The 23,523-nt window shown below is 44.8% G+C and overlaps 1 protein-coding gene across 2 annotated transcripts in view; it reads right to left on the bottom strand.

The window, feature by feature from the left end:
- Positions 1-670: 670 nt before the first annotated feature.
- SIDT1 (SID1 transmembrane family member 1) overlaps positions 671-23,523 on the bottom strand; it is a 70,627-nt gene continuing 47,774 nt past the window's right edge. For both annotated transcript variants that reach the window (XM_069946012.1, XM_069946014.1), the window contains 24 exons: positions 22,523-22,644; positions 18,071-18,241; positions 14,478-14,523; positions 14,244-14,345; positions 12,776-12,859; positions 11,463-11,556; positions 11,045-11,116; positions 10,862-10,955; positions 9,935-9,978; positions 9,760-9,831; positions 9,521-9,660; positions 9,364-9,437; positions 8,685-8,751; positions 8,284-8,357; positions 8,036-8,159; positions 7,804-7,921; positions 7,311-7,447; positions 6,853-6,961; positions 3,659-3,735; positions 3,406-3,452; positions 3,052-3,157; positions 2,840-2,950; positions 2,581-2,694; positions 671-1,692 (listed from right to left, as the gene is read on the bottom strand). In XM_069946012.1, the coding sequence (XP_069802113.1) occupies positions 1,630-1,692; positions 2,581-2,694; positions 2,840-2,950; positions 3,052-3,157; positions 3,406-3,452; positions 3,659-3,735; positions 6,853-6,961; positions 7,311-7,447; positions 7,804-7,921; positions 8,036-8,159; positions 8,284-8,357; positions 8,685-8,751; positions 9,364-9,437; positions 9,521-9,660; positions 9,760-9,831; positions 9,935-9,978; positions 10,862-10,955; positions 11,045-11,116; positions 11,463-11,556; positions 12,776-12,859; positions 14,244-14,345; positions 14,478-14,523; positions 18,071-18,241; positions 22,523-22,644 (2,262 nt within the window). In that variant the 3' untranslated portion in view covers positions 671-1,629. The remainder of the gene's footprint in view (positions 1,693-2,580; positions 2,695-2,839; positions 2,951-3,051; positions 3,158-3,405; positions 3,453-3,658; positions 3,736-6,852; positions 6,962-7,310; positions 7,448-7,803; positions 7,922-8,035; positions 8,160-8,283; positions 8,358-8,684; positions 8,752-9,363; positions 9,438-9,520; positions 9,661-9,759; positions 9,832-9,934; positions 9,979-10,861; positions 10,956-11,044; positions 11,117-11,462; positions 11,557-12,775; positions 12,860-14,243; positions 14,346-14,477; positions 14,524-18,070; positions 18,242-22,522; positions 22,645-23,523) is intronic.

Raw genomic sequence — 23,523 nt, 5'->3', positions numbered from 1 at the left:
TGTGGACAGAGCCTTTCTGTGTTTTCAATCCACTCCTGGTTTTGGTTGCTATGAGGACCACAATACTGACTGAAATATACATAGTGTGACCCCAGCCATAGGTTGTAGGCTATATATATGTTTTCCAGGACTTTCTAGGCTGGTATCCAACTTCTGCAGTTCAAATGCCGAACAATCAGGTTTGGGTGAACCCAAGCGTGTATGAGGTTCACTCCTCTCTAATGCCACCTATAAGCACCATGTATATATAGTATAGTTCATATAGAATGATTCTCCTATGTAGTTTTATCCACGTCCTGAGTTACTTGCTATATTATACTCCAGAGCGGAACTCATTATTCTGCTGGTGGGGTCACTGTGTACATACATTACTTATCCTGTACTGATCATGTGTAACAGTCTACATTATATTCCAGGGCTGCACTCACTAAACTGGTAGCTTCAGAGCTGAAATCATTCAGCATTCTTCTGCTGATTTGCATCCTGGGAATTGTAGTCTTTACACCAGCCTTAGTAAGGTCATCTAATATAGGAAAGCTTCCCCCTAGCATGCTCTGACAGCTACTTCTTGTGATCATATACTATAACCATGTCACTTCTCTGGATACCATCCGTTCTGGTACTATGGATAGGAGACACAGGAATTAGATTTTTCACTGAAGCCCATAGATTGTTATTGGCAATAATTACAGTTTATTTTTAAAAGAAAGTGCACCCTTTATATGGTTTCTTCATCTCTCCTTCCACGATCGTGGATCTCTTCTGTGATGTTTATAGTTCTGTTCATACTGATCTTCCTGATACCTGACCTATGCACAGGAATGGATGGAGAAAACAAAGAGGACTATACGGAGGTTAATGCTGTTCTGAATCTGAGGAAAGCCGAGGGGGGGTCTGAACCCCATCAGAGTTGGTGACTTGGGGTTTGCTATGGGGAAGTGTTATTAGGTGACAGGTATAGATGCATATACTGTAATAAAGATCTGAGACTGCAGTCAGGAGGATCAGTGAGCACCTTGTTCTGTATCGGCAGTGTGACCACCAGTGGACATATGGCCTCAGTCCATTGTCTGCAGGTTCCTGGCAATCATCAGCCGATATCCTGAGGTTTCCATTGCAAAAATAATGTACAAATCACATTTCAATAAATTAAGTAAAAGATCCACAAGTTCTACAACACGAGCAGCACTAAAAAAAAAAAAAAAGTTAACACAAAGGTGGCAGCGTGCACTGAGCAGTCCATAAAGCACAGGCTACAGTCAGCAGAGTCTACGGATAAAAATATTTTTAAAACTTGGCAACAATTAAGTAAATGCCCAACCAGCGGGTGGCACTAGCATGGCCGACTGAGCTGGATCAAGTTGTGTTTGTAACGGAGGAAATGGGCCGGACGTCTCTTTAATACAAAGACTTTGCCTTGCAGGATGATGACCCCAGACCGGGTGGTGGCACATAGGCAGCAGTTTTGTTCTTGAGAAAGCTGGTTGGCTGAGCAAAGACGCCACTCCTTCTTTCTTGGCTTCTGGACGTTTCTTCTCCTTCACTTCTTGGGAAGATATACCCATCTTAGCTTTTGCCTAGGATCCAGGCACATAAACAACAGAGACGTTTGCAGGCATTTGAGTCTCCTCAGAACACTGGGATCTTGTCTCTGCGAACATCATCAAGGTCATCGTCCAGCGTGAGAAGAACCTGAGGAAGGGTGAAGAATTATGAGGAGCAAAGGACCCAGAAATCACAAGATTAAGAAGATACACAACCTAAGACATTGGAGGAAACAACCAAGAACTTGTGAGACTGAGAAGACTGAATATAGCACATGAAGACATTAAAGAAGACAATCCAAGAAATTATGAGACTGAGAAGTCCCAAGACAAGACCAAGGTGATTTGAGGAGACAGCCAAGAAATCATGAAACAACATTTCTAGAAACCATGAGGCCGAGAAGACCCAAGACACTAGAGGAGACAATCCAAGAATTCAAGAGACCAGGAAGACCCAAGAAAACAAGAGGAGAGAAACCTAGAAGTCACTAGACTAGGAAAACCCTAGACTCTAATCCTAGGAATACTGAGATAGGGAGGACCTAATACACTGGAAGGGTTAATCCTAGAAATCCTGAGAGAGGGAAGACACAAGAAACTGAAAGAGACCATCCTACAAATCAGAACATACAGAAGACCCAAGACACTGGGGGAGACAATCCTAGAAATCCCGAGACTGAGAAGGCCCAAGACACTGAAGAAGACATTCCCAATAATCATGAAGACCCAAGAAACTGAAGGAGACAACCAAAAAATCATGACAGAGAAGAAAGTTCTAGAAACCAAGAGACTGAGAAGACCCAAGACACTAGAGGAGACAATCCTAGAATTCATGTGATCGAAAAGACCCAAGACATTGGAGGAGTCTCTGGCTATGGCTTAGTAGAAGTAACATTCACTGACCACAGCGTGGAAGCTGCTGTGCCCAGAGGCCACCTCACTACCATATTTTTCTGTGCCCTCTGGTGTCCTTGCAGTAATATCCTTAAAATTTGTCCCTATGCCCTGTCCATCACTACCATCAGACTCTACTCACCAGGAAAGAGAAGAACATGGCAGTTGCAGAAAGAAAGTGCCAGATGTCGTGGTCGTCGAAAAAGTGCATAAGCATACATTCACGGTTCTTCTCCCGTGACTGGGCTGGGCTCTCCTGTAATATACATAATATATGGTTCCTTTACTATTTTTACATTTCTTTCAGGAAGGTTGCAGTTCTCTTTTCCACCACTAGATGTCAGCATTGCTGGCACCCAGCAGGAAGCGATCATCTAAGGTCACATAACTAGAATTCTCACCTCCCAGCTGCTTAGGTTTTGGAAGAAGAAGTACAAAGCGGAAGCCCAGACGCCGGCAGTGGCCAGGATACAGAATAGAGGCAGCGGTCGGATCTTCTCAGAGCTGCGGAGCTGCAGAGGGAAAGTAGAGAAAACAAAGTCTGCTCCATCTGCCTTTACTTAATGCAACATTACCCAGATATGTATCATGTGTAAGGTTTATGTGTTGTTACCTTCATGATTATATAAAATGCCAGATACAGCAACAGGTTACAGATGAATATCCCCAACAGGTAGGAGGCAAAGTCCCGGGGCCGATACACCAGGCCAAAAATGGCGCTGGAAGACAAACAAGGAAGGTCAGACGCCCTGACTGCCCGCCATGACACATAATGACATCGGGGGAGATTTATCAAACATGGTGTAAAGGTAGACTGGCTCAGTTGCCCCTAGCAACCAATCAGATTCCACCTTTCATTCCTCACAGACTCTTTGGAAAATGAAAGGTGGAATCTGATTGGTTGCTAAGGGCAACTGAGCCAGTCTCACTTTACACCATGTTCTCCCCCATTGTGTCCACTACTTACAAGAACCAGTTGACAATGTTGCCCACAATCAGCAGGATCATCCTGTCCTGAGGGGGAGAAATGGCGACAATCAGATTATAATAGTAATCACATGATGATGACATCATCAGAATGGGCGGGGCTATTTATTAGAAGTAATTTTGAGTGACGTATACATAAAAATAATAGTCTTATAAAACTTTCAGCAAAGATATCACATCATGTCATCACATCCCAAGGCGGAGGCCTTTTTTCTAATTCCGCTGGTACCTACTATGTACATGGGCCGGCTGCACTGCTGCACGCAGTCTGTATACAGGATCTGGAAGATGCGACGGAAGATCCCAAAATCTGTGTAAAGAGATGAAGCCGGAAATTAACTAAAGACAGGAGATTCTACCTAACAGGAGTCCAGGAAGCTGAGATCTGTGGTGCTGTTTGTACAAACTCCTGCCAAATTGTGTCATGGAGGAGACCAGGCAGAAACACCAGTTATATTTACTATTCTCAAAAAAGAGAATAAATTGAGGGCACTCACCGTTAAAATGAAAAAAATCTTTATTCAATCCTCTTTAAAACATATGTTCCATGTGCAGCAGTGAACCGGGACGCCAGGCTACAGCTGATTGCTAGTCCATGACAGCTGTTTCGCACGTCACACCGTGCTTCTACGGATGCTGGCTGGGTTCAGATGACCTAAGGTTATAACCTTACTCTGGGCATGCGCACTCCAGCTTCGACATCTCAAAATATAAGTAGTGAAATTTAAAACCAATAGCAATCAGACGTATATCTATTTTTTCTTGCGATGCAGGACCCTTGTTGCTATGGGCTTTTAGTACATCTATAAAAACATACTTAGTTCAATTTTATCATTGAGTCCAGCTGGACCCTGGGCATTTGTTGCCAAAATGATCTTCGCCTCTTCCTGCAACAGTCTTTTATTAGTGTCTACATGGCCAGCAGGACGGAGTCGCTTTAATCCTAAGAAATGTAAGCATTTATAATCACCTGCATGCTCTTCTCTCACATGTTGTATTAACCGCGGTGATCGCTTCTCAGTCCGTATTGATCTTATATGCTCGCTAAATCTTTTGTTTAGGGGGCGAATGGTTTTCCCGATGTAGAAAGCCCCACATTTACATATGACAGCATACACTACGTGGGATGTTTTACAACAGATCATTTCTCTGACTACGTAATTTACGCCTCCGATATTTACATTTTTTCCGGGAAGGAAATATCCGCACCAAGTGCAATTACCACATTTGGAATTTCCTTGTGGTGTGGCTTTGTCCAACCAATTAGGTCCTTTTTTCTCTTTAAACTCACTTCTTACCAAGGCGTCTTTCAGGTTGCCGCAACGTCTGAACGAGACCACAGGTCTATCTTGCAGTACATTTGCCAGGATTGGGTCGGCTTTAATTAAATCCCAGTTCTTATAGATAGCCTTGCGTATAGTATCGGCCATGGCACTATACAACACAAGCACAACAACTTACAGAAAGGTTATTGGATAGGGGTTATCCCCCGAAAGAACTAGAAAATGCATGTAAGAGGGCCTACAACCAAAACAGAAAAGAACTGTTACATAAACAAACCAGTACAAAAAAACGACAGGAACCAGTAAAAACTTATTTGTTTTTTCATTTAAGTATAGTGTCATGGCCGATACTATACGCAAGGCTATCTATAAGAACTGGCATTTAATTAAAGCCGACCCAATCCTGGCAAATGTACTGCAAGATAGACCTGTGGTCTCGTTCAGACGTTGCGGCAACCTGAAAGACGCCTTGGTAAGAAGTGAGTTTAAAGAGAAAAAAGTACCTAATTGGTTGGACAAAGCCACACCACAAGGAAATTCCAAATGTGGTAATTGCACTTGGTGCGGATATTTCCTTCCCGGAAAAAATGTAAATATCTGAGGCGTAAATTACGTAGTCCGAGAAATGATCTGTTGTAAAACATCCCACGTAGTGTATGCTGTCATATGTAAATGTGGGGCTTTCTACATCGGGAAAACCATTCGCCCCCTAAACAAAAGATTTAGCGAGCATATAAGATCAATACGGACTGAGAAGGGATCACCGCGGTTAATACAACATGTGAGAGAAGAGCGTGCAGGTGATTATAAATGCTTACATTTCTTAGGATTAAAGCGACTCCGTCCTGCTGGCCATATAGACACTAATAAAAGACTGTTGCAGGAAGAGGCGAAGAGAATTTGGGAACAAATGCCCAGGGTCCAGCTGGACTCAATGATAAAATTGAACTAAGTATGTTTTTATAGATGTACTAAAAGCCCATAGCAACAAGGGTCCTGCATCGCAAGAAAAAATAGATATACGTCTGATTACTATTGGTTTTAAATTTCACTACTTATATTTTGAGACGTCGAAGCTGGAGTGCGCATGCCCAGAGTAAGGTTATAACCTTAGGTCATCTGAACCCAGCCAGCATCCGTAGAAGCACGGTGTGACGTGCGAAACAGCTGTCATGGACTAGCAATCAGCTGTAGCCTGGCGTCCCGGTTCACTGCTGCACATGGAACATATGTTTTAAAGAGGATTGAATAAAGATTTTTTCATTTTAACGGTGAGTGCCATCAATTTATTCTCTTTTTTGATGATTTACACATATTTTTTCTTGTGTGAGCACCTCCGAAATTTTTCCACCTCCTTACACTGCTACCATGTTATAAGTTACCCTAGTCGGATAGTGCCAGACCGCTATATCTGATAGACATATTTACTATTCTATTCCCTCCATGGTAATACAAAAGGACTATGGTGAACCACAGCACCACAGATCTCAGCTTCCTACACCCCATAAGTGTCACTTAAAGGGGTGGTGTCACAGAGAAAACTAGGTCTATACTGATGCATTTTGTTATGTGGTACACATCTGATTTTACCTCCCCTTTAAGAGACAGAAATTTAAAGGAGTCCTTGGAAATTTTGAACAAATTTGTTACTGTGTTACTTTCAGGCTCAGAGATCTGATCACATAATGTTACAGGCCCAAAGCCTGAGGCTGCACTACTAAGATTCCGGTGCCAACATGTCTCCCTCTGATCCATTTTAGGTGAATTGTTGTCATGGGGATCTGGTGTGGATCTTAATCACAATGTATATACACATGCCACTAGTCAAGCTAACAGGATGGAGATATTGGTGAGGGGGGGTGTTGTCATTAGGTTCTCAGTAGTGCAGCCTCAGGCTTTGGGCCTTTAACTTCCGTCTATCAGATCAAGCCTGGAAGTCGGATATTAAGCATAGGGGCTCACATCTATAATGCAGAAAATCAGAAAGGATGTTACCTGCATTGGACACATCTGTGAGAAGAGAGCAGAAGAGAGAGCAGAGAGATGGAGAGCGTCAGAAAGGAGGAAACCAGCAACAAGGTCAGAACAGTATATGTGGGGGTGTGTGGGGGGGGGGGACGGGTGCACAGCACACCCCTTCTTACCAATCTTGAAGCGTCCCATGTAGTAGATGTGAGTGCTGAGCGCCAGGGACCCCACCACATGGATGATAGAGAAGATCACCCAGAACCACCAATTATCCTTGCCGAAAACCTGGAGGAGGAAAAGAGGAGATGACTGAGAAATGAAGGAAGAACGTTATCACTACAGCTGTGTAATAGTATGGTCACATCCACAGCTGGATTCACAGTTCTGCTACCTGCTTCTCTCTAATCACTCCTCTTCCCTTCTCCATAGATTTCTATGGGCAGCTGTAACCTGATCCCTCTGTGAGCTAATAGTTTGTCTTGTAAGATGAATTAAAGAAGCCTTTTTCTTTAATAAGATATATTACTATATTTGCTTGTACTACTGATTGGTGTAAAGTTTTATCTTCTCCCATATATAAAACTCTCTATATACTGCTGTGGGGAGATGACTGAATGGTGGTCAAAATACATACCACACCCAGGACCGCCAGGAAAATGACCAAAGCAAAGGAGGCGTAGGCAGCATAGGCGCTGGCGTTAATGTCAGGATGCCGTGTCTGGTACAGCTTCAGCATGCAGAGGCCGGCAATCATATACATGAAGGACGTATCTGCGGAGAGAACATCATATAGCAGAATAGCGTGTGCAGCTCTGGAGTATAATACAGGATCAGTAATGTAATGTATGTACACAGTGACCCCACCAGCAGAATAGTGAGTGCAGCTCCGGAGTATAATACAGGATGTAACTCAGGATCAGTAATGTCATGTATGTACACAGTGACCCCACCAGCAGAATAGTGACTGCAGCTCTGGAGTATAATACAGGATGTAACTCAGGATCAGTAATGTCATGTATGTACACAGTGACCCCACCAGCAGAATAGTGAGTGCAACTCTGGAGGGTAGTAAGTGCTTTCTATAGGCTTTGTATATACGTTTGTCAGGATATGGTGCTGTCTCTTACCAAACTGGAAGTTGGAGTAGTTGGGGCAGACGTGGTAACAAGCGCTGAGGACGCCCTCCATAGTCAGAGCGATGCCCATTGTGTAGAAGAGGCCAAAATGTTTGGGGATCCCGTATTCCTGAGATGAGAAGAGACAGAACATTCATTGTTCTAGTTTTATCCCCCATCAAACCTTTCATAACACTTATATGGTGAGGTTTTCTGCAGCTCAATGTGAATAGCGGTCTGGTACCAGGGCGTAGATGTTATTCGCCTCCACCAGGCCACGGTGCTGGAGATCTCTGTACAGGACAATGATAAGGAAGAGGAATCCGAGGAGGACGTGGCCCAGGTTACTCAGGACGTTATTGAAGGCGCTGAACACGGGAAGAAAAACACAGCACAATATTAGTAAATGATCGTAATTATCTGAGCTGGGGGACAACCAATATGGCCGCCATTACAGCACCCAAGTATCCCCTCCCCATGTGCAGAGCTCACCTGAGGACCCCCAGAGGGTGGGCGCACAGGAAGTTATAGTAACAGATATCTTGGTTTCCAGTAACATTGACCACCTGGTAAAATAGAGAGAAAAATCTCAAACTGGCATAATACCCGCAAGACAACATGGATTGACGCAAGACTGAGCCCATCATCCTGTCATCTAGTATAATAGTTCCAGAAAATCTGATGTTATATGCTACACTGTGCTCCAGAGCTGCATGCAAAATTCTGCTTTCCTAATGGTTCTCATGCGGCAGGAATTCCCACGTCTCTGCTGCCCCTGCTGGTTTCTGTAAGGCATGGAGATGCAGACAACACCACATCTCCTGCAATGCATTACAGCACAGCATTATGGGATCGACACATTGGGGGGGGGGGGGGGGGCTAGTCGTACATACCGTTTGGTAAGTGATGACGAGCTGGATGACGGGCAGAGCGTAGAAGACAGCGATGGTGATTATGTTCCTGTGCGAAGAGGAGGAGATGTTAAGGTCTGGTGACTAAGCACCATCATGGATTGATTGGGTGACCACCAGGGACCATCATGGATTTATGGGGTGACCACTAAGGACCATCACGGATTGATGGGGTGACCACTACGGACCATCATGGATTCATAGGGTAACCACTAGAGACCATCACAGATTGAAGTGGGGGACCACTAGGGACCATAATGAATTGAAAGGACCACCACTAGGGACCATCATGGATTGATGGGGCGACCACTAGGGATTGTCATGGATTGATGGGGCAACCACTAGGGATTGTCATGGATTGATGGGGCGACCACTAGGGATTGTCATGGATTGATGGGGCGACCACTAGGGATTGTCGTGGATTGATGGGGCGACCACTAGGGATTGTCTTGGATTGATGGGGCGACCACTAGGGATTGTCATGGATTGATGGGGCGACCACTAGGGATTGTCGTGGATTGATGGGGCGACCACTAGGGATTGTCGTGGATTGATGGGGCGACCACTAGGTATTGTCGTGGATTGATGGGGCGACCACTAGGTATTGTCGTGGATTGATGGGGCGACCACTAGGGCGCGTTGCGGACAGGACGACACTCACCAGAAGTAGATCTTGTACTTCTTACTGATGGTTCTCCGGTCCTTGATGGACAGATCAGAAACATACAGGAAAGTCTGGAGGAAGAAAAGTCACATAGTAATGTACGAGTAACTATGGAGGCAATATGGCGGCCTCCTTGTGATCACATGATCTCTACCTTGGCTTGGATGACGTTTTTATCGCCCTCCATCTCCGGTATTCCATCAAAGTCACTTTCTTCATCCACTGAGCTGTCAGAGTAAACACGAGGGCGGGGGATGGGGGGAAGCGGCTTTCCTTTTCTCTGACGCGACTCGTCTATGGAGATAATACAGTAAACTCCCGGTGTAACCATGTGAGTGGATGCAATGTATTGTTCTATGTTATCAGCCATTTGCAGTGTCCCAGTGCTCTCACCTATAGCCCCGTAGCTGCTTCCCTCCGGGGTGCTGGTGGTTATGGGATGTGAGGCCGCCACCGTTCCCTCTCCTGTAACAGTAACACAATACGACCCTCAATCACATGATCTCTCCCCCCACACTAATAGAAACTGTAGTATTGGGGTAATCTCCTTAGTATCCAGTGGCCGTACCGTCATCCGGGCTCCCAGCAATGTTCAGACCTCTCTTCTGCATCCTGGAATAACAAACCGTAAGCTATGATTAATCAGGAGCACAGTGCAATGTATAATACCAACAGTCACCACAGTGGTGCAGCACCCTCCAGCACTAACATGAAATACCCACAGTCACCACAAGGGGGTGCAGCACCCTCGAGCACTAACATGAAATACCCACAGTCAGCACAAGGGGGTGCAGCACCCTCCAGCACTACCATGTAATACCCACAGTCACCACAAGGGGGTGCAGCACCCTCCACCACTAACATGTAATACCCACAGTCACCACAAGGGGGTGCAGCACCATCCAGCACTACCATGTAATACCCACAGTCACCACAAGGGGGTGCAGCACCCTCCACCACTAACATGAAATACCCACAGTCACCACAAGGGGGTGCAGCACCATCCAGCACTACCATGTAATACCCACAGTCACCATAGGAGGGTGTAGCACATGCTACCATTAACATGTAATACCCACAGTCACTACAGGAGGGTGCAGCACATGCTACCGTTAACGTGTAATACCCACATTCACCATAGGAGGGTGCAGCACATGCTACCGTTAACGTGTAATACCCACAGTCACCATAGGAGGGTGCAGCACATGCTACTGTTGACGTGTAATACCCACAGTCACCATAGGAGGGTGCAGCACATGCTACTGTTAACGTGTAATACCCAGTCACCATAGGAGGGTGCAGCACTTTCCGCCAATAACATGTAATACCCACAGTCACCATAAGGGGGCAAAGAATACTCCCCCACTAACATGTAATACCCACAGTCACCACAAGGGGGAAAAGAATACTCCCCCACTAACATGTAATAGCCACATTCACCACAGGAGGGTGCAGCTTTTTATAATTGTGAATCTTTCAGTATTCTAGGACTTACCTTAAATGATGAATAAAAAGCACCACAAAGGCCCCGAAATAGAAGATGAGGAAGAAGAGGAGGCACAGGAGGGTGGCGTGGATGTAAACAGAATCTGGGGATGATAACACAATATATATTTCCCTCGGTTCCTGTCGGTGTTACCATAGAGCAGGACTGTATATAGGTGGCGGCTGCACTTACTGATGATGGACGGTGTGACCGTCACCTCAATGTGCTTCACCCGCTTCAGGTTCCACGTGTGGTTTCCTGTCCCTGAAGGAAAGTGTTCATGTGTGATAGTTAGTATGGGCCGCTGGACGATGTTAGTGAGAGACACGTCTTATCTGGGCACTAGGGGGCAGCACTGTTAGGTCTGTATTGTATATCTTATCTAGCAGAGGATTGACTAGACTGCCTGCAACTGTAACAAACCCTCAGCTCTGTACAGTATCAGCTCTGGACATGTTTTCAGTCTCTACATGTTAACAATATTGTTTCCATTCACTGTCATGAAGCAGAGCTTGGCAGGGATCTGTGCACCATGTAGAATAACGGAACTGTATAAGAAGTGATGAGCGGTTGTAGTTGTGCTTCATGACCAGCAGGTGGCGCCTCTTACCTATAGGAAACACTGGGATGGAGCCGCCACACGCATAGTCTTCAGGCTTGATGACAAATACGATGTAAAATTGACCTGTAGGGAAATCCTTCCTCTGAATGGGGGGAAAACGGCAAGTTATCAGTGGAGAACAAGAAAGAATAGAAAAGTATCTAAATAATACTGCCATATAGTGCCCCTTACAATAATGGCAAAGAATGACAAAATCAAACTGCTAACTACTCTCTTGTCATTCCCTCAATACCACTGCAATGCAATATCCAAATAACAGTACCAAATAATGCTTAAATAATACCGCCATATAGTCACCATACCAATAACAAAACCATACACTGCTTAAATAATACAGCCATACAGTATCTAAATAATAGTACCATACAATGCCTAAATAATACATCCATACAGTATAAATAGTATAAAAAATGTACCATACAATGCCCAAATAATACCTCCATACAGTATAAATACCATACCACACCCACATAATACCACCATGCAAAGCTTAAATAATACCTCCATACAGTATAAATAATTGTATTATTTAAGCATTATATGGTGGTATTATGTGGGTGTGGTATGGTACTATTATTTATACTACATGGAGGTATTATTTAGGCATTGTATGGTACTATTATTCATACTGTATGGAGGTATTATTTAAGCATTGTATGGTACTATTATATGCAATGCTTAAATATTAACGCCATACAGTATCTAAATAATAGTACCATACAATGCTTAAATAATACCTCCATATAGTATAAATAATAGTATCATACAATGCTTAATACTGCCATAAAGTACCTAACAGTACCATATAATGCTTAAATAATACCGCCATACAGTATAAATAATAGTACCATACCACACCCACATAATAACACCATATAATGCCTGAAAAATACCTCCATTCAGTATCCAAATAATAAAACTATATAGTCAACATATTACTGCAATACAATGTCTAATTAATACCTCCAGTTAGTACTATACAGAGCCAACATGATACTGCCATACAATGCCTAAATAATACCTCCACAAAGTATCCAAATAATAGTACCATATAGTGCACACATATTACTGTGATACAATGCCTAAATAATACCTCCAAAACCGCCATACCTCCATATAGTACCCACATATTATTGCCTCTACAGGCCACATAATACTACCATATAGTGTCCAAATGTGATCTCCAGATACAGAGATAACACTGTCATTCAGTTTCCAGATAATACCACCAGATGGTGCTAAATAATATGGTCTGGTCGTAGTCTGCTGTGGGGGAGGGGGGGGGGCCCTGCAGAACCCACCTGGATGGTGATGGCGGCTTTCTTCGTCATGGACTGGTAAACACCGTTGAACTCCACATTATGATCCAGATCATAGACCGGACACTGGAGAAGAGAGAAGACAAGACCATGGTGGGACAGAGGAGACATAGGAGGAAGCTTGCTGGGACGTGTAGTTCTACAAATGCCACATGGAAGGGCTGATGTTCTGAGAATATTTCTCCCATGATTCCTTGTTCTGCACATTCCTCCCTGGTATTACCGGGCATAGGAGGCTGTCCCCTCCATATAAGAAGTCCTCCAGGATTCAGGGAATGAGGGTGAAAGAGCTGGGGGGGTCTTCATCCTCCCCCTCTCTAACATACAGTGTATTAAATGTGACACTGATTTGGGGGATTGTGTCTGTCCAATCAATTAGTCGTGTCTACATGGGACTCTCTAAGGACCAAGTGCTAGAAAATCTGAGCAGACCTGAGTAATCAATCCTTTGAGGGGTACTTCGTCAACATTTTTTTTTCTTTCAACTGGTTTCAGAAAGTTATATAGATTAGTAATTTACTTCTAATTAAACAAGTCCAGTCTTCTAGTACTTATCAGCTGCTGTATGTCCTGCAGGAAGTGGTTTACTCTCTCCAGTCTGACACAGTGCTCTCTGCTGCCACCTCTGTCCATGTCAGGAACTGTCCAGAGCAGCAGCAAATCCCCATAGAAAACCTCTCCTGCTCTGGACAGTACCTGACATGGACAGAGGTGGCAGCAGAGAGCACTGTGTCAGACTGGGAAAAATTCACCACTTCCTGCAGCACATACAGCAGCTGATAAGTATTGGAAAACATTGGATTTTTAAATAGACATAAATTACAACTCTATATAACTGTCTGAAACCAGTTGATCTGAAAAAAAGAAAATAAAATTTTTTCGCCAGAGCATCCCTTTAAATGACCCTACACAATCAATGATTTAGAGCAGGGGTAGGGAACCCGTGGCTCTCCATCTATTGCAAAACTACAATTCCCATCATGCCTGGACAGACAAAGCTTTAGCTTTTGCACCAGCTAGAGGGCTGCAGGTTTCCTGTCCCTAATTTTGAGGATCTGAGCTGTAGAGAATCATAATATTCAGGAGTGATTGGTCATGTCTGCAAAGGACGTCCCATCTAACTTCAGACATAACCAATCAATCCTAAGGAAAGCCGCAGCCCCCGACATCCAGGTTAAAGGCCTAATTTGAGGACTATATTAGTGAATCACATTATGGTCTTATCTCTGCCCAATTCACCTTACTTTGTCTGATTTCGGAGAACCCCTTTAATTTTACTTTTCGAGGTTGGATTTAGGAATGGTGAGTCCCAGGACGTGTAATGTAGCATCAGACCTTCACCCGTTATATAAATGGAGGCTGACTTGTTTACTTTGACTTATCGAGCAGTCCTTTGTAATCTATTGTCCCTGTTATCAGCCACATCTCATTGTGCTGTCTCTGCACTCACTGTAATATCCTGGACGGACACCACGGTGCAGGGGAACGTCTCAGCTGACTTCACCTTGATGATCACGGAGTCCACCCCTTCTGGGAACGAGTACAGGAAATACTACAGGGGAGAGAAGGGGTTAAAGGTTGGGGTGTATTCGCTGGATGTGAATGTCTGTGTACAGCCACAACGGCCGCCCGTCACCCTCCCAGAAAGCAAACAACAATGTCTGATAACAGGTAGAAGCCGTACCTGGGGCTGCGATGGCGAGGCGCTGAAATTGAGGGGAACGTCCGTCCTGGGATAAAGGAAACAGATGCATCACGCACAGGCTTCTGATACTCATAGAACAAAGGGTGTCACCCAGCTTTCCCAGGGGCTGCATAGTTATGCATCAGTATCATATTTTATCACCCAGCTTTCCCAGGGTCAGATATAGTTATGCATCAGTATCATAGTATACCACCCAGCTTTCCCAGGGGCCGCATAGCTATACATCAGTTATCATATTATACCACCCAGCTTTCCCAGGGTCAGATAAAGTTATGCATCAGTATCATATTATACCACCCAGCTTTCCCAGGGGCCGCATAGTTATACATCAGTATCATATTATACCACCCAGCTTTTGTTAGGTCAGATATAGTTATGCATCAGTATCATATACCACCCAGCTTTCCTAGGGTCAGATATAGTTATGCATCAGTATCATATTATAGCACCCAGCTTTCCCAGGGTCAGATATAGTTATGCATCAGTATCATATTATACCACCCAGCTTTCCCGAGGTCACATAGTTATGCATCACTATCAGATTAGACCACCCAGCTTTCCCAGGGGCCGCACAGTTATGCATCACTATCATATTATACCACCCAGCTTTCCCAAGGTCACATAGTTATGCATCACTATCAGATTATACCACCCAGCTTTCCCAGGACCGCATAGTTATGCATCAGTATCATATTATATCACCCAGCTTTACCAGGGGCTGCATAGTTATGCATCAGTATCATATTATATCACCCAGCTTTCCCAGGACCGCATAGTTATGCATCAGCATTATATTATACCACCCAGCTTTCCCAGGGTTCCGCATAGTTATGCATCAGTATCATATTATACCACCCAGCTTTCCCAGGGTTCCACATAGTTATGCATCAGTATCATATTATACCACCCAGCTTTCCCAGGGTTCCGCATAGTTATGCATCACTATCAGATTATACCACCCAGCTTTCCCAAGGTCACATAGTTATGCATCACTATCATTTTATACCACCCAGCTTTCCCAGGGGCCGCATAGTTATACATCAGTATCATATTATACCACCCAGCTTTCCCAGGGGCCGCCTAGTTATACATCAGTATCATATTATACCACCCAGCTTTCCCAGGGTCCGCATAGTTATGCATCAGTATCATATTATACCACCCAGCTTTCCCAGGGTCCGCATAGTTATGTATCAGTATCATATTATATCACCCAGCTTTCCCGAGGTCACAGTTATGCATCACTATCAGATTATACCACCCAGCTTTCCCAGGACCGCATAGTTATGCATCAGTATCATATTATATCACCCAGCTTTCCCAGGGTTCTGCATAGTTATGCATCAGTATCATATTATACCACCCAGCTTTCCCGAGGTCACATAGTTATGCATCACTATCAGATTATACCACCCAGCTTTCCCAGGACCGCATAGTTATGCATCAGTATCATATTATATCACCCAGCTTTCCCAAGGTCACATAGTTATGCATCAGTATTATATTATACCACCCAGCTTTCCCAGGGTTCTGCATAGTTATGCATCAGTATCATATTATACCGCCCAGCTTTCCCAGGGTTCCGCATAGTTATGCATCAGTATCATATTATACCACCCAGCTTTCCCGAGGTCACATAGTTATGCATCAGTATCATATTATACCACCCAGCTTTCCCGAGGTCACATAGTTATGCATCACTATCAGATTATACCACCCAGCTTTCCCAAGGTCACATAGTTATACATCACTATCATTTTATACCACCCAGCTTTCCCAGGGTCCACATAGTTATACATCAGTATCATATTATACCACCCAGCTTTCCCAGGCTCCCCATAGTTATGCATCAGAATCACATTATACCACTTAGCTTTCCCGAGGTCAGATATAGTTATGCATCAGTATCATATTATACTACCCAACTTTCCCAGGGTCCACATAGTTATGCATCAGTATCATTGTATACCACCCAGCTTTCCAGGAGCCCTGAACAGTAATTCTCATCTAAAAATTCACATTTAATGCATGGGAAAATGTGATGTTTAGAATTCTAGCAAAGCTGAGTGACAATGATATCCATAGAACAATATCAGAATTCATTTCAGTTATTACTCATTACAGTTGTCACACAGCTTTCCCAGGGCCCTGAGATACATTATGGAGTTATAGATCTCTGGCTCCTGTAGTTGGGGACTGGGTGCGGGGGGGGGGGGGGGACATTTATAGAACAAGGTAGGTGTTATTCAGAAGCATGGGAAAGCTGGGTGACAATCTATATATACACACACACACACACATGTAACCAGACCGAGATGCTAATCAGAAGCCGAGGGAAGCTGGGTGACAATTATATTTTGCGGAACTAGATAAAGATGGCATCCAGAAGCTGTGCGGCTGATATGAATAGAACATCTGAATTTTATATGACTAGGAATTGATCACTGGATATATCCAGTAAATATTTCAAGCCTCACACCATATATCTTCCATAGAGGATATCACCCAGCTTTCCTAGACAGCCTTGAAAATTATAATATATCTAATAAGGCCAGTATACAGCTCTGGCCTCAATGTTTGGGACTAGCAAAAGATTATAATCTAACATTAGGGAAAGCTGGGTGACAATCCCATGTATAATGCGGAGTAGTATGTCATACAGGAGTCCAGGAAAGCTGGGTGACAATCCCATGTATAATGCGGAGTAGTATGTCATTCAGGAGTCCAGGAAAGCTGTGTGACAATCCCTTATATAAAGATGAGTAGTATGTCATACAGAAGCCCAGGAAAGCTGTGTGACAATCCCTTATATAAAGCTGAGTAGTATGTCATGCAGGAGTCCAGAAAAGCTAGGTGACAATCCCTTATATAAAGCCGAGTACTACGTCATTCAGGAGTCCAGAAAAGCTAGGGGACAATCCCTTATATAAAGCTGAGTAGTATGTCATTTAGGAGTCCAGGAAAGCTGGGTGACAATCCCTTATATAATGCGGAGTAGTATGTCATACAGGAGCCCAGGAAAGCTGTGTGACAATCGCTTGAATAAAGCTGAGTAGTATGTCATTCAGGAGCCCAGGATAGCTGTGTGACAATCCCTTATATAAAGCTGAGTAGTATGTCATTCAGGATTCTAGGAAAGCTGTGTAACAATCCCTTATATAAAGCTGGGTAGTATGTCATTCAGGATTCTAGGAAAGCTGTGTGACAATCCCTTATATAAAGCTGAGTAGTATGTCATTCAGGATTCTAGGAAAGCTGTGTGACAATCCCTTATATAAAGCTGAGTAGTATGTCATTCAGGATTCTAGGATAGCTGTGTGACAATCCCTTATATAAAGCTGAGTAGTATGTCATTCAGGATTCTAGGAAAGCTGGGTGACAATCCCTTATATACAGCTGAGGAGTATGTCATTCAGGAGTCCAGAAAAGCTGGGTGACAATCATATTCCTAGCAGGTGATTACTGGAATGACCATCAGTGCTGGACCATTATGAGTGCTGTATGGCCCCACAGGGTAAGTAATTGGTAGATTTAACCCTTTCACCACGTAAAACATACAGAATAAAACTTACTGAAGTTCGAAGTCGGACAGTCTCCTGACTATGAGCTCGTACTCCACACTAGTGGGCGCCATGGAGGCTATGTCTATGTACATGAACTGCTCGGAGGTCGGGGCCTGGCCCCTGGTGTCGGTGGGGCACAGGGTGCGGCTCACGTCCTGGTAGGTGTACGTCCTCTGGTAGCTGGAGTGATAGAACAGTAGGTGAGAAATACAGAGAGCCATGCTCTATACACAATGACTGGCATCACCCACAATGCACTGCAGCAGGCCATGCTCTATACACAATAACTGGCATCACCCTACATCACCTACAACGCACTGCAGCAGGCCAGACTCCATACCAGGGATGGGGAACCAGCCAAAGCGTTAGCTGTCCAGGCATGATGGGAGTTGTACAGTCATGGCCAAAAGTTTTGAGAATGATACAAATAATAATTTTTTATAAAGTCTACTGCTTCAGTTTTTAAAATGGCAATTTGCATATACTCCAGAATACTATAAAGAGTGATCAGCTTAACAGCAATTACTTGCACAGTCAATATCTGCCTAGAAAATGACCTTTATCCCCCAAAACACATTTCAGCATCATTGCAGCCCTGCCTTAAAAGGACCAGCTAACATCGTTTCAGTGATTGCTCCATTAACACAGGTGTGGGTGTTGATGAGGACAGGGCTGGAGATCAATCTGTCATGATTAAGTAAGAATGACACCACTGGACACTTTAAAAGGAGGCTGGTGCTTGGCATCATTGTTTCTCTTCTGTTAACCATGGTTATCCATTAAGAAACACGTGCAGTCATCATTGCACTGCACAAAAATGGCCTAACAGGGAAGAGTATCGCAGCTAAAAAGATTGCATCTCAGTCAACAATCTATCGCATCATCAAGAACTTCAAGGAGAGAGGTTCCATTGTTGCCAAAAAGGCTCCAGGGCGCACAAGAAAGACCAGCAAGCGCCAGGACCGTCTCTTAAAAGTGTTTCAGCTGCAGGATCGGACTACCAGCAGTGCAGAGCTTGCTCAGGAATGGCAGCAGGCAGGTGTGAGGGCATCTGCACTGTGCACTGTGAGACTGCGGAGACTCTTGGACAGTGGGTAGCTACCATAGAGGCAGGGTAGGCAGTTACTATGGGGCCCGTGCAGGGGGGGGGGGCAGGGGAGAAGGTAAGAGCGTGTGTTCTTCTGCTTAACCCCTTATCTACTGCAGTGTGTAAGTGACCCAGTGTTTACTTACATGCTGCAACACAAAAAAGGGTTAACTAGCAGAAGACAATGATTTTCTGCTTCACTCCTCTGATAACCTCTGACCTCTGTTCTCCAGCTGTAACCAAGTAGGAAAATGTGCAGAGCTCCGTGCGGAGGTCAGGGGTTATCAGTGCACCAGCAGTAAAGCATATATATATATATATGCAGTGCTTTGTTGTGCGTAGGGGAGGGGGGCCCCTTACAAATTTTTGCTATGGGGCCCCGTGAATCCTAGCTACGCCCTGCTCTTGAAGCAAGCCCTGGTCTCAAGGAGGGCAGCAAAGAAGCCACTTTTTTCCAGCAAAAAACATCAGGGACAGACTGATATTCTGCAACAGGTCCAGGGAGAGGACTGCTGAGGACTGGGGGAAAGGTCCAGGGAGTGGACTGCTGAGGACTGGGGGAAAGGTCCAGGGAGTGGACTGCTGAGGACTGGGGGAAAGGTCCAGGGAGTGGACTGCTGAGGACTGGGGGAAAGGTCCAGGGAGTGGACTGCTGAGGACTGGGGGAAAGTCATTGTCTCTGATTAATCCCCTTTCCAATTATTTGGGACATCTGGAAAACAGCTTATTGGGAGAAGACGAGGTGAGCGCTACCACCAGTCTTGTCTCATGCCAACTGTAAAGCATCCTGATACCATTCATGTGTGGGGTTGCTTCTCAGCCAAGGGAATCGGCTCTCTCACAGCCTTGCCTAAAAACACAGCCATGAATAAAGAATGGTAGCAGAATGTCCTCCAAGAGCAACTTCTCCCAACCGTCCAGAAGCAGTTTGGCCATCAACAATGCCTTTTCCAGCATGACGGAGCACCTTGCCATAAAGCAAAGGTGATAACTAAATGGCTCAGGGAACAAAATATTGAGATTTTGGGTCCATGGCCTGGAAACTCCCCAGATCTTAATCCCATTGAGAACTTGTGGTCAATCATCAAGAGACGGGTGGACAAACAAAAACCAACAAATTCTGACAAAATGCATTGATTGTGCGAGAATGGACGGCTATCAGTCAGGATTTGGTCCAGAAGTTGGGTGAGAGCAGCCAGGAGAATTGCAGAGGTCCTGAAGAAGAAGGGACAACACTGCAAATATTGACTTGCTGCAGTAACTCATCTATCTGTCAGTATAAGCTTCTGTTACTCATAATATGATTGCAATTATATTTCTGTATGTGATAAAAACATCTGAGAAACACACATAAAAACCAGAGGGCAGCAGATCATGGGAAAATATAAGATTTGTGTCATTCTCAAAACTTTTGGCCATGACTGTAGTTTTGCAACAGCTGGAATGCGAAGGTTCCCCATCTCTGCTCTCTACAAACTGCCTGGCATTACCCACAATACACTGCGGCAGGCCATGCTCTGTACTCACTGACTGGCATCATCCACAATGCACTGCAGTAGCCCATACTTTATACCAGCTGTCTGGACCCCGGCTGCTGCGCTGCTCCCTGCACAGTAAGTATCTATGAGCGCTCGTAACAAGCGCTCATAGATACTGAGCAGCAGCAGCACTGACAGGGAGGAAGCCATTGGCTCCCTCCCTGTCAGTCACTCTCGTAGCCGCAGCGGTCACAAGAGGCCGCGCTCCCCCTCTGGTGTCGGCGCTCGAGAGACGTTCCTGCACCTGCGGGAAGTGCGGCCTCTAGTGACCGCTGCAGTGCGGCCGCAGGAGGAAGAGAAGAGGACGCGCAGGACCCAGGTGAGTATAAGTGTTTTTTTATTTTTTTATGCTATACGGAAGGTGGAGAGCGCACAGGGGGGCTATATACTGGGGGAGAGCGCACAGGGGGGCTATATACTGGGGGAGAGCGCACAGAGGGGCTATATACTGGGGGAGAGCGCACAGAGGGGCTATATACTGGGGGAGAGTGCACAGAGGGGCTATATACTGGGGGAGAGCACACAGAGGGGCTATATACTGGGGGAGAGTGCACGGGGGGCTATATACTGGGGGAGAGCACACAGAGGGGCTATATACTGGGGGAGAGCACACAGAGGGGCTATATACTGAGGGAGAGTGCACAGAGGGGCTATATACTACTGGGGGAAAGTACTCAGGGGGCAATACACAGCAGGGGGAGATTGCACAGAAGGGCTGTATGGGAGGGGGAGAGCACAGGGGGCTACATACGGAGGGAGAGTGCATAGGGGGGCTATATACTACTGGGGGAAGCGCAAAGGGGCTATATACTACAGGGGGAGAGCACACAGGGGGGCTATATAGTACAGGGGGAGAGCGCATAGGGGGCTATATACTACAGGGGGAGAGCACACAGGGGAGCTATATACTACTAATGCAGTCACCCCCTGTGTACCTAATTTTAAAGGGCTGGTGAGAGAGAAAATGACAGTTTTCCCACTAATAAGCAGCAATTCTGTATGTAAATAGTTCAACAACGTTTGTGAAAAGTAACAAAACACGTTTCCTACTGATGTTCAGCTCGGACCTTCACCTGACAATAGACCCCGGTAAGTGGCCCCTCACTAAATGTTGTTGAGTACCCCTGCTCTATACACACTGCCTGCCATTACCCACAAAGCACTGCAGCAGGCCATGCTCTGTGCACCCTGAAGCAGAAGACAATGATTTTGCAGCATCTCAGCTCTCATAAGAAACCAGAATATTACACTACTAGAATAGTAAGTTTGTTCTCTACAGACACCGAACCAGCAGGGAAATGTCACCTGCTTCAGTCTGAGAGCTCTAAAGTACTCAACCAGTGCAATCAGCTATGCGTTGGATGGGAGTGTAAAGATTAATAAAGTTTTCAAAAACTCAATCTCCCACAACAAACTGCAGCAGAAGATGCTCTCTGCAGACACTGAGCCAGCAGGACATGTCAGATACTTCAGTTTGAGAGCTCAGAAGTACCCAGAAAAACTGCAAGCAGCTGTTCATGTGACCGAGCATAAGATTAAGAACAGTTCTGAAAACAACATCATCCATAATGCACCCTGGAAAAGGATGCTGTCCGCAGACACTGAACCAGCAGGGATCTAATGCCTCAGTCTGGGAGCTATGATGAAATTAGAAGGATTCCACATGCAGCTCTGTGACTGGAGCATCAGATTAATGAAACACTATCTCCCATAATGCCCTCTGCAGACACCGAACCAGCAGGGACGTCCTGACACATCACATCCTGACAGCTCTCAGTAAGACAGAAGAGTTCTAGCTGGAGCTGTAAATGTGGCTACAGAGAGGGTAGTACTTACTAGCCCCTGAAGGCGAGGGGCACCTGCCATGACAGGACTCCTTTCTGCTGACGCACCACAAACAGGACGGGGAACTCCAAGTCGTCTGAATCTGAGCGAACAAAAACACGGAGAGCGTCCACCTGTGGAAAAGCAAAGACATTACACATGTATACCACAGTCCTTATACAGAGATGGAGCGCCAGTCTCCTGCGCCCCTATACATGGACCCCTAGCTAACCGCCAACTATGTCACATGTCACCATATAGGACAGAAGTGAGTATAGTGATCACTGCATCTATGAATGTATGTCGTATAGCAGTACCATGTATGTATGTATGTATGTATGTAGTATAGCAGTACTATGTATGTGTGTAGTATAGCAGTACTATGTATGTATGTAGTATAGCAGTACTATGTATGTGTGTAGTATAGCAGTACTATGTATGTGTGTAGTATAGCAGTACTATGTATGTATGTAGTATAGCAGTACTATGTATGTGTGTAGTATAGCAGTACTATGTATGTGTGTAGTATAGTGGTACTATGTATGTGTGTAGTATAGCAGTACCATGTATGTGTGCAGTATAGCGGTACTATGTATGTGCGCAGTATAACAGTACTATGTATGTGTGCAGTATAGCGGTACCATATATGTGTGCAGTACAACAGTACTATGTATGTGTACAGTATAGCGGTACCATGTATGTGTGCAGTATAGCATTACTATGTATGTGTGCAGTATAACAGTACTATGTATGTGCGCAGTATAGCGGTACTATGTATGTGCGCAGTATAACAGTACTATGTATGTGTGCAGTATAGCGGTACCATATATGTGTGCAGTATAACAGTACTATGTATGTGTACAGTATAGCGGTACCATGTATGTGTGCAGTATAGCAGTACTATGTATGTGTGCAATATAACAGTACTATGTATGTGTGCAGTATAGCGGTACTATGTATGTGCGCAGTATAACAGTACTATGTATGTGTGCAGTATAGCGGTACCATATATG

The sequence above is a fragment of the Dendropsophus ebraccatus genome, chromosome 11, assembly GCF_027789765.1.
Source record: "Dendropsophus ebraccatus isolate aDenEbr1 chromosome 11, aDenEbr1.pat, whole genome shotgun sequence".
Taxonomy (NCBI): domain Eukaryota; kingdom Metazoa; phylum Chordata; class Amphibia; order Anura; family Hylidae; genus Dendropsophus; species Dendropsophus ebraccatus.
The sequence above is the reverse complement of the archived record's forward strand: the minus strand, read 5'-3'. Positions and strand labels throughout refer to the sequence as shown.